The 12,125-nt window shown below is 43.5% G+C and overlaps 1 protein-coding gene across 5 annotated transcripts in view; it reads right to left on the bottom strand.

Moving 5' to 3' along the window:
• TBC1D4 (TBC1 domain family member 4) overlaps positions 1-4,815 on the bottom strand; it is a 177,931-nt gene extending 173,116 nt beyond the window's left edge. For 2 of the 5 annotated variants that reach the window (XM_069467148.1, XM_069467151.1), the window contains exon 1: positions 3,920-4,814. In XM_069467148.1, coding sequence (XP_069323249.1) covers positions 3,920-4,399 — 480 coding nt within the window. In that variant the 5' untranslated portion in view covers positions 4,400-4,814. Of the gene's footprint in view, positions 1-3,919 lie in introns of all 5 variants that reach the window. The other 3 variants (XM_069467150.1, XM_069467149.1, XM_069467147.1) reach the window with 2 other exon arrangements.
• Between the last annotated feature and the right edge of the window lie 7,310 nt (positions 4,816-12,125).

Here is a 12,125-nt window from a genome sequence, read left to right as displayed (position 1 = left end):
CAGTTGACCTGAGTTTGATTCATACACATTGTATGCCCACATCAAAACATCACATGTACCCTATATATATACACAACTATTATGTAGCCATAATTAAAAATTAAATTTTTTTAATTCATTTTTTGTTTTAAGAACACAATTTGTGAAGTCTCTTTAAAGTCATTCTTATAAGCTTCAAGAAATAGATACACAAACAAAACCAATACAAATTATAACAATCATGTTTTTGCTTTTAAATGATTGTTCATCCTATAATTCTGAAATATAATCATGCTGTTAAAGTCACCTTTAATTTCCAGTATTTATAAACAATAACACCACCTGCTTTATTTTTTATTGCAGTGAAATACATATAATATAAAACAACTTTTTAATAATAGAAATTGAGGTAATGCTATATAGTCTCTTTTTGAGAGTAGATAAAAATAAATATTTGCAGAATATTAGTGACCTACACCAGATCTTAGGAAGACAATCAGATATTCTTGCTTCTCCAACCAGTTTTAAGTCTACAACTCACTTTATGCCAGTGGGATTTTAAAGAATAGTTTGTATAGTTAGGCCCTTTTCCTAGTTCAAATATCCAAGTTAGCCTGAAATATTCTAAATGTGTTGACATTCCTCTTATATAAGACTACATAGGCTTGAATAAATAGAGACAGATCCGTGATAGCATACATTTAACCCCCACCTCCACCTCTCCCCCACCGCCTGGGAGAAACGGCTGCACATCAGGCCAGTGTGGCTGAGTGATTCTGACACACATCCTTAAGTTGACTCTGACCTACCAGGGAGGCAGGAAGCCAGAAGGCACATCACTGTGGCAACTTCCCACAACAGACTCAAGCTATGAGCACGGGACTTCCAGCTCTGAAGTCACATGTAGATCCATCCTTGAATAAGACACTTGAGTAGATATTCTTCAAAATATTATCCTTTTATCTCAGAAGCAACAATCTTCCAAGTCCGCGTGGCTCTGCATCAACACAAACTTTGCCATTTAGCTATGGTGACCATATGTCCCAGTCTGCCCTGAACTGTCCAGGTTATGCTTGTGTAATTATTGGTGGTGCCCCTTTGGGCAATAAAAGTCATCCCAGATCAAACAATAAATTATATGGTCAGCCTACAGATAGGCCCATTGCAGAACAGGAACAGGCATGAGAGACAAACCAGAGGCAAGTATATTTGGAGACGTTTGCAGTCCTACTGCTCTGGGCTACCTTCCAGACTTTCTTCAATGACTGCAGAAAACACTAAGGAGACCCTCTTAACAATGATCTTAAGTCCAAATAAATAATTCTCCACTTCAAATGCAGAACTCAGGACAAAGCAAACAGCAGGTCTTCTTCCTTCTGACTTCAAGGGTACCTAGAACCATCCAGAGCCTATTCTATATGAAGCATAGTCCTGGATGATAGTATGTTGAACCGACCCGTTTTACACAACTAGCCACAGAATCATCACTTTTGGGAATTCTACTTGTAAATTCTTCCAAAACAATGGTCCCAACTGCCTCTACTACAAGAGCCATATCGAGTGAACCCAGATGCTCAAAAGGAAACGTGGCAAATATCACACAGTGTCAACGACTGCACTCATCCATTCAACAAATACTTAAACCAAAGATCAAAGGCAGCAGCCCATGGATCTCTGAAGCCACCCCTCGGATGTGTATTGTTTGGCCCAGAGAAAATTCTTAAATGTTTAAAATATTTGCCAATACTTTAAAATGTGGAGTCATACATAAAAATTCAGATTTCCACTTTCTCTTGGGAAATCAGCAGCTCCGGCAGCAGTAGGCTTGCATACCATTCTTGCAATTTCCAACTAGAGCTAGTAGCACCTTGAGAAAGAACACCCACTATCCAGTCCTCCATGGTCCTTACTCAACCCTCTCAGAGGTACCAGGGTTTGTAACCCCTGATTAATAGCGAGAGATAATCCCTAGGGAGACTATATCTGGCCCTTCATATTAGTGAGCCTCTGGCAGGGATTCTCCATGTTCAGAGCAAATACGAATTCGTATCTTTAGATCAAGGACTTGTGGGGAATGGCAATAAACAGGAAAGTTGGGTTTTTTCCCTTTTATCAGAAAGCCATATGGTTTCCACCCCTCCCCCTGGACGAAAGGAGGAAAATGAGCCTAAATATGTTAATATTTGTAAAGTAATAGCACATTCAGCCTCGAACTCCTAAATATATAATGGAGGCAAATAAAAGGATGTTTTTAGTTGACCTCTTACCAGTGAGTCCAGGAGGCACACAATGGCTTTTGTTGAGAATTGAAGGTACAAGGTACATGACCATCAATGAAACCAGCAATAATGCGTCATGTATCAGATCTGAAGAAAGTAACTTTAACATAAACCACCATCAACAGTCATGAAACATTCCTTAAAGTCCTGGAAAAATGCAATTCGTTCCATTTCACCACCAGAATCAGAAAATTTTAATATAATAAAGATGTGATAACTTTCAGAAACTTTCCAGTTTCAACATATGTGAGAGCTAAAAATAAGTTTTGAACAAATGATCCTGAAATTAAATTCATTTAATCATGGTGAGGATTTTGAGATAATTTGTAGTAAAGTATTTTGCCATAAATACAACAATGGTTACAAATTAGAATTGCTCTCTTCACATTGGGAGTTCTGATTGTCACGATATTAAACTATTTTACAAAGTGATGAAATCTCAGACAATGAACTTTTATTTTCTTCAATTCAGCTACAGGCCTTTTGTGAAAAAGCTACTGGACAGTCTTTCAATTACAGACACAAGAATTATGAAACAAGAAAAAAATTAAAGCCTTATTTATAGGATGTTTTTCTCATCTGACTATTATTAATTTCTCAGCTCTCAAAAGAAAGCCACATGGTGCAACCTGAGACTTTATTTATTTTTATTTAGACAACACTATTTTTTCAAAGAATCTAAAGTACTCTGCAAACATTAAATAACCATTTTTAAAACAGCACTTTGGGAGCTTTTGACATGGGGGGGAAACTATTCATTAAAGGAAAAAAGTCTGTTTTCAAAGGCGCAATCACTTGTAGTAAAGTCTTCCTCTGGCTGTTAGAAAAGGAGTGTATCTGTTTTTATGTAAGTAAAAGTTCACTGGTAACAACACTTCGGTTTAGTAAACTCTGAAGAAACAATATCAGAAACAAAATAAAAAAATCATTTTTAAAAATATTAGAAGCCTCTTCTACACTGATTTTTAAATCACCCACGTTATGTATTGATTCTTCCTCCAGTAAGTGTGTGAAAAACTGCAAAAAGGGACATCTTCCCACTCAAAATTCAAATGCAGAATCGTACTTTACTGACGATCTGACAATGTCTAGCAACTTTTCCTCAAGCCTCGCTCCGAAATCGCCTCTCAGACCGGAGAACTGCAGGTGTTGTGTGACGATGACGCGACCTGCCAAACGGATTAAGGTGCAGAACTCCACCGAGATCGAGAACTAGTGAGCAGCCTCTAGGAACCCAACCTTTTTCTCCCGCGTTCCCTCTTACACACGCACATACACCCACGCACACACCGGCGAAGGCCCGGCAAGCCATCTCCAGTCACACCCCAGACACTGCGCTCCTCCTGGGACGCGCGCCCCTCCCCGCGTCCTCCTCGGACTCTCCAGCTCCTCCTCCATCCCGGGACCGCTCTCGGTCTCCCTCTCTCTCCCTGCTTTTGCGGGCCGTCTGCTCCCGCCGCCCGCCCAGCCCCCGAACACCTTCCCTCCCACTCCAAGGTCCCAGGAGGGGGAACAAGCCGGCGCTCAAGCGCGCCACGTGGAACGCGCGCGCCAGCAGCCCGGGCACGGTCGGTCCTTAAAGTGGGGTCCCTGCCCCTCTGGCCGTGCTCCCCATCCCGAGGGCCCGGGCCCGCCCCCGCGCCTCTGAGCCCGGGTCTTGCCTGGTTCGGGTCTGTGGCGCGGAAAACGTGGCAGGCCATCTGCGACTCGGGGTCGTCTGGCTGCGCCTTGATCAGGTAGGCAAAGTAGGTGAGGTCGTGGCTGTTGTGGATGAAGCGCGAGATGTGCTGCGCCTTGTGCTCGAAGATGAACACGGCCGGGTTGGGCTGCGCGGCCGCGGGGCTGGTGCCCCCCGAGGCCCCAGCAGCCGGCGCGGGGACGCAGCGCAGGAAGGGTGCGCTGAGCACCAGGATCACCTCGCGGGCCGCCGGCGCCCCGCAGCCTCCCGCCTCGGGCTTCTGGCTGCGCCGGCGAATCTCAGCCATGAGCCAGGGCAGCATGGGCAGCGTGGTCCTGCGGTCCAGGCACGACCCCCCCACGTACCACAGCCGGAACCGCTTGTCGCCCGGCTTCCCAGCGCCCGGCTCGGGCTCCAGGGGGTGAGGGAACGGCTCATCCTGAATGCAGCTAGGCGGCTCCATAACTCACGCCTCACGAGGGCACCGGGGAGGCCGGCCAGGCGCACCGCGCCCCCAACTCCCGCGCTGAAGGCGCGCCGAAACTGTGCCAAGTGCTGCACCGGGCACCCGCGCCCGCCTTGGAGCGGCGCGACCCCGAACTCCGCGCTTCAGCGGCCCTGCCCCATGCGGCACTTCCCCGGGCGCGGCTCCCAGGCGCCTGTGGCGGGCACTGAGGCGAGTGCCCAGCAGCCAGACGGGCAGCAGAGGACGGGTTAAATGGGCATCCTCCCTTCTCGGGCCCGCGCCTCGGGTCCGGATTTCCCCGTTTCTCCGCCGCGGGTCTGCAGGGTCAGAGGACAAGGCCGAGGGCCCCCGCCACCGCCTGCTCGGGCGCTGCAACCCCGCTGCGGCCGCCGCGCTCTCCGCGGGCAGGCACTGGGAGGCTGGGCGGGGAACGGGGCTGTGGGCGGGAGGGGGGCGACTTGGGGCGGAGCTGACTCCTACCAGGGTGACCGGCTGTCACCTGGAAGGTCGGGGCCGCCCGCTGCGGCGCGGTCAGTCCTCGGGAAGGGCCTCCGAAAACTATTCCGAAGGAAAATAACAAAAACAAAACGTAGCCTCACGGGGCCTGTCCTCCTCCCGCCGCCGCTGCAGCCCAGCTCGCTGCTCCTCCTCCTACTGTTCCCGTCCCTCCCTCGCTCCTTCCTTCCTTCCTTCCCCGCAGCTTCTTTAATCGGGCTGCTACCCCGCCTCCCGTCCGGCGGGCGGAGAGCGTCGCCTGCGAAAGCTAATCTGTGAAGTGGCCTCTCTGCCTCTTCCTCCGACCCCCGCCCCTGCAACCCGCCCCTGGGGCAGCAGTCCTGAGCCTGGGGCGGGCACTGCTGGGACCAGCCCAGTCTCTCTTCTGTTGCTGCGATCAGTCTTCTCCCAGGCATCTCTGCTGCCCCCTGGAGAGGGGGCCACTGGCAATGGGGCGCTGGGATGTTTTTTTTTTTTTTCCCTTGGTTTCAGTTCCTTCTAAAGTCAGCACGTTAATTTCTGAATTCTCTTTCCTAATAATATCAAAAAAGCTCTTCTTTTAAATCACAATATTATGATAAAGTATTTTTAATCCCAGTTTTCACTTTAAAATATAGCGTGACTATATTAAAATAGACATATCTTTTCCCAGTTCTTAGTTCAACCAGCTTCTTAAAATATGGAGAAATTATATTTTATTTGTTATATGTTCCCAGTTAAGAGCTAATGTAGGGATTTCTTATTCTTTTATATGTGGTAATGCATGTTGCCAAAGAACTCAAAAAACATGTTAGGGAGAAGTTGACCATTCTAATTTTAAAACAGAGAAGTATTCCTTTTCCCATTTTAGAAAATTGGACTCATTGTCTCTTTTTACTCTTACCGAATGGTAAGCATTGGGTAAGTGGTAAACACAAAATAAATGTGAAAAACACACCTTCGTGACTTTCTTCCAAGTTGCTTAAGAGAAGAATGAAAACTCATGTTTTTCTTTGTTCTTTGTTTTGTATTAAGGGTGCTCTCACTTTATATAAAGCCCTGGGACCTATTTATGTAAGATAAATATGACCAACTACCATTAGTTTTATGCTGAATTTTTGGTGGGCACCCTAATGACTCTCTTACTAATAAGCATCTAAGCTTCAAGATGGTAACATTAATTGATTAGAGTAAATCATTTGTTTACATTCCTTTGAAAACCTTTGTGCAAAATAGACCCACATCTTCAAGAAGCAATGAAAAGTTCTTGGAATGTAGATCGACACCTTCTAGAACCTCTCCTACACAGAAACTCTCTTACACAGATCCCATTTCTTTAGGCTACATATCTGAGATGTACAAAACGAGAAAGAAATGAACAAAGATATGGAGAAAGCACAGAAGTCTTGTAGATTCTACCAAATCAACCAACTTAGGGGCTCAGATTGAATGTGGAACCCTAGCAGGCCAGTTCCTACTAGCATAATAAGTAAAGTAGCAAAGAACAGACTTTTGCTTATTGAAAGAAAGACAGCGGAATTGTCTTTTATTCCATGTCGTGCTAAGTGTGATTGCTTTCTGCTCTGAAACGCTCTTTGCCCTTTCCTTGTAATGTTTCTGTGATGTTTATTTTACCATACGTTTATGAGCCTTATAACTGTCTTGTTGATATCTGATCCTCCCTGCATCCTGACGCATGGGAAGATAGCTCTTTCCTGCCCCCCCTGAAGTTAGCCACCATCCTATGACTTGTTTTGACAGTGAAGTATGAACAGAAGTGACGTGGGTCAGGTCTAGGTAGAGGCATTTAATTGCCAGGAGTCCAGGCCCCAGCTTACTGTTGCTCTCCAGCCCACTCTTCCCCTCTGGCAGTCGTAGTGGGAACAATGTATACCTAAGGAGGTGCCTCCTGATCAAAGCAGCCCAGAATGCTGAGCCAACGCACCTGGGATGGCTGTCCTAGAGAATCTCCCAGGCCCACAGCAGACTCCTCATAAGTAAAAAAGAAACTTTTGGCCAGGCACAGTGGCTCACGCCTGTAATCCCACCACTTTGGGAGGCCAAGGCAGGAGGATCACTTGAGGCCAGGAGTTCCAGACCAGCCTTGAGCAACATAGACAGACCTGTCTCTACAAAAAAAAAAAAAAAAATTAGCCGGGGCGTATACCTATAGTCACAGCTACTTGGGAGGCTGAAGCAGGCAGATCGCTTGGCCCAGGAGTTTGAGGTTACAGGGAACTATGATGATCTGATGATGATGTGATGATGCCACTGTAGCCTGGGCAGCAGAGTGAGACCCTGTCTCAAAAAAAAAAAAAAAATTAACTTTGTTCTGTTAAGGCACTGAGATTATACGGTTGTTCCCTACCTTTTATTAATCTATCCTATCCTATCAAATGAAATTGTTACACTCTAGTATGTATTAACAATGTTTTATATAAGTGGTTTTGTAATCATTTATACATTAGACTTAGTACATACATGAACTAGATGGGAAGCTATTGAAATTATTAGCTCCTTACAACCATTGTATCACTTGCAGACTTTACAGAATGATGTACACATAAAAAATACTCACTTATATATTTGATCACTTGAATTTAGAAAAAGATAAGAGGACAAGATACAACTAAAAAATATTTAGTAGGTGTGATACAGAATATGAAAGTCTATAATGTTTACTAACCAGTGAGGCAATAAATCAACCTCTGGCCCCCAGCCCTTTTACTCTCAACCCTACCTAACCCCTTGAAAAATGGCCCAAAGAGTGTGCTCATGAAAAACATTTCCAACAAACTGATGGAAATTTATTCTGAGTGGTTTTGTAGGTACCTCTACCAATGATGTCCAAAAGTGAATGTTTATTTTCTTGTTAAGTGTTCCTGGCTGGGCACAGTGGCTCACACCTGTAGTCCCAGCACTTTGGGAGGCCGAAGTGAGAGGATCACTTGAGGCTGGGAGTTTGAGACCAGACAGGGCAACATACCCAGACCCATCTATACAAAAAAAAAATTCTTAAAAATTAACTGAGCATGGTGGTGCATGCCTGTAGTCCCAGCTACTTGTGAGGCTAAAACAGGAGGATCTCTTGAGCCCAAGAGTTTGAGGTTACAGTGAGCTATGATGACACCACTGCACTCCAGCCTGGGCAACAGAGCAAGACCCTTTCTCTAAATAAATAAATAAAGTGTTCCTCTAATATCCCAGTCTAAATTAATGGTATCGATATTAATTAAAAGTTGTAAGATGCAGTTAAATCCTAGTTTAAAAGTTGATGCCACATGAGAAATATAAGGGCCTGAGCTGGGGTGACGGTGTAAGACTGGAAAGATTTATTGTAGTTTCTTACCGTGTTTCCCTGCTCCCAAGCACAGGTATGCTCGCTCTCTCTCATTCTCTCTCTCTATCTCCCTGCCTCCTCCATTCTCTGCCCCCATCACATCCACTTTTCTTCTCTGCTTAAAAATCTCTAAATAAAGGTACATTTCCTAAGCATAAAGCTTAAACCTTTCTAGTTATATTTGCCACTTCCCACTCCCCTATTCTCACATCCAGACAATCTCTTCACTCTCAGACATATTACAGTACATGTTCATGTCTTCATGGGGTTTCACCGGCTTCTTGCTCTCCCTGATTGCCGTCTCTTCCCACTGCCCCAAAACTTGAATTTTCTCCATCCTTAACTACTTGAATATCCATTCATTGTTCAAGACCCAACTCAAGAGTCATCTCTTCTGTGAAGATATTTCTTACTGCCCCAGCCAGAGTTAATGGCCTTCTCTTCTTCGCCCCCTTTTCCATGCATTCCATCCTCATCACATTCTTTATAATTTGGGGGTAATTTATCTGCGTTCCTACTACAACCCAGAGTATCTTGACAAAAGGGATTATTTGTTTTGTCTTATATTTTCTTCCAGCAGAAAACACAGTAGATGACACTTACTAGCTACTTAATAAATGTTGAATGAATGAATGGAATTGAATAAATAGCAAATTAGAATTTAAGAAACTAAAGATTAAGAAGGGAGTTTTAATACCACAGAGGTGACATACCAAATGATTTAGTTAGCTAATTTCAGGTTACATACTAAATATAGGCACCAGCTAATTAGAAAATACTAGAAAATAACAGAATGCCTCCCCAAAATTGTGATGGAATTCTGACAGGGGAGGACAAACAAAATACAAGCATTTGTGACTCAACGGAATTTTGAAATATTAACAGGGTTTTCCCCCATTGTTTCCTGTGACCTTCCCCTAGCCCAGGCAGCTGGCTGAGGCATTCCGTCTTCTCGCTTCAGGGAATGGATGACACAGCAGAACACAGAGAACAAAAGAGTCCATTCTGAGCTTTCAGGCTTCGAAAGCCAAGGACCTGGCAAAGGCAAAAGATTTGGAGTATATGCTCTAGGAGTCAATTTCTCTTGCTCTAGATACTAAAGAGTTTCCTTAAACTTGGGAGATAGAAAAGAAGAAAGAGGGAATAAGAGAGTTTAGGTCCTATGGATCTCCAAAGAGGAGATCTGGGCTCTGTCTCCCTTAGCTGAGCCAGTGAAGGAGGCCATCAAAACCCAGAGCAGAAGCCTGTGCTGCCCCTTCCCAGGGGTAGCCCAGGAAACCTGCAAGACCTTAGCATTTTCCCATGACCATCCTGGAAGGGAGAGCAGAAGAAGGGGAGAGATCATAGGAACAGAAGACCTAGAGCAGCCTCTGGAAATGACCTGTATGCCCTGCATGGCAAAGAAAGCACAGGTTATTTTCTTATGCAACTAAGGGAAGCATGCAGAGGCAAGCCAGCGTCAGCAAACTGAAGAGGTCTTGCAGTCAGAACGAGGAGGACAAGGCAGTGACTGTGTTGGCTGCTGCACTGGCTACACCTACTAGGACATACAGCAGAGGCCCAGGATGACAGCCCTATAGGAAGTCTACAAATTGTCCTGTCCAATCTAAAGCTGGAAAGCAGAGGTCTCCAAAAAGAAATTCTCAAAAAAGAAAGGAAAATGTGTTTATGATTAGGCAGGATACAGGGAAGATTACATAGAATATATAATATAATTGAATTTCGGTTAATATAAAAGATTGGCTTCCCATGCACCCACAGTCCAAATACATTAAAAAAATGCTAGATACAAAAAAAAAAAAAAAAAAAAAAACTTAAATAACTGAAAATAAGAAAGATATTTCCAAATGCCGGAAATGAAGAGTTAAGCCAACTCCAGAACGGTAGGTAAGTGGCAGCTGAAACCAATGGCTTATGAGGCTATAGGATCTAGAAATAGGCCTTGGTAGCTGGGACCAAGCTAATATAGAAGTTGGGAGATGAAACTGAGCTCCCTGATTAGGGACAAAGCTTCTGACTAACAAGCTGTCTTATCTACAAAACAAAGAGTAGAAGACTTCCATCAGCCATCCTGGGGAGGCAGTGAGGAGTCTGGCATAATCCCAATAAACTTTATGTGCACTGTGGGAGAAACTGAAGTTAAGAAAATGACAAAAAAAAAAAAACCAGCCTTGAACTACTGCAAATGGAAGCTCTCTCTGGGGATCTCCACAAACCAGTCTCCAGTCTTTATATCTGGGTCTTTCTTTATATCTCAGTTCTATCTTCCTCACTGTTGGTCTCATTTTTAGCCATTAAGGTAGGTTAGACCATCAAGGCTGGTCTGGGTTCAAATATTGGCAAGGATGTTAACTGGAAATTGGTTAACATTGTTTTCCACTGAACCAGCAAAGAAACCTTGTAAAGTCAATATTACACACTCCCTGGGGTGTCTTAAATTGGATGTTCTTAGCAGCCTGTCTGTACTGAGGAATCAAACATGTCAGAGATTCCTAGAATCTCAAGGGATTATATTGCCATGACAAGAAAATCTTGCTGCGCCACAGTTAGGGACCAGCACATTCTATTTTTCTGTGTGTCAACAGGCATTCATTAGGATTGACCACAACTAGGCTCTTTCCTCTCTCCCTGAGATTGCAAAAGCTTATAGCAACTCCAAGTTAATGTCCTTACAGCTCCAAGGACAGCAGAAAAGTGAACACTTCCATCCTGGTTGCTTGGGGAAAAGTTTTAGACTTAGTTTTGAATGGACTTGGTTGGCTCAGCTTAATCAAATGTCTTTTCCTGAAGAAATCATGGTACCAAGAGGATTTAATACTCTGGTTGACCAACCCTGTTCTCATGGCCACCTGTGGAGACAGTTTCAGGGTGAGTTGTAATAGTGTTCAATAAAAAGAAAATTCCTTATGTTATTTTAAATATTCTTGAGTGGAACAAAAATTAAAAGCCTCCCACCTCTACTATGATACTATGATAGCCAAAATTAACACTGGAAAATAATTGCAAAAAAAAAAAATTATAAACCAATCTCATATATAAGTATAGATGCATTGTTCCATAATAAAATTTGCAAATTAAATACAATACATGTGTATGAGATACATATACACACATATATAAATGTGTGTAGGCCGGGCGCGGTGGCTCACGCCTGTAATCCTAGCACTCTGGGAGGCCGAGGTGGGCGGATCGTTTGAGCTCAGGAGTTCGAGACCAGCCTGAGCAAGAGCGAGACCCCACCTCTACTAAAAATAGAAAGAAATTATATGGACAGCTAAAAATATATATAGAAAAAATTAGCCGGGCATGGTGGCGCATGCCTGTAGTCCCAGCTACTCGGGAGGCTGAGACAGGAGGATCACTTGAGCTCAGGAGTTTGAGGTTGCTGTGAGCTAGGCTGATGCCACGGCACTCACTCTAGCCTGGGCAACAGAGTGAGACTCTGTCTCAAAAAAAAAATAAATAAATAAATAAATGTGTGTAAACTTATCTCAGAAACATAAAATTATTTTAAAATTAAGAAATATATTAATATAATCTACATTAAAAGATCAAAAAGGTAAAACTACAATCAAAAAATGCCTAAAGCAGCATTTGCTAAATCTCAGCAGTTATTCGCAATATATAACTACTAGTTTAGCTAGAAATAGAAGAAAACTGTCCTATCTTGATAAAAATTATCTCCCAGAAACTTATAACAAACATCATACTCAATAATGAAATATTTTAACTTATCCATTAATGTAAGGACCGATAATTAGAAACATTGTCCATCAACAGATTAATAATTACACAAATTATGGTACATCCATCTATGAAATTCCATAAGGCAAGTAGGAAAAAATAAGGTAAATTAATATTTACTGACAAAAAGACCTCAAGATAATCAAGTGAAAAAAGAAGCAAATT

This window comes from Eulemur rufifrons, chromosome 4 (genome assembly GCF_041146395.1).
Source record: "Eulemur rufifrons isolate Redbay chromosome 4, OSU_ERuf_1, whole genome shotgun sequence".
Taxonomy (NCBI): Eukaryota; Metazoa; Chordata; class Mammalia; order Primates; family Lemuridae; genus Eulemur; species Eulemur rufifrons.
Note: the sequence above shows the minus strand (reverse complement) of the source record. Positions and strands in the feature narration are given on the sequence as shown.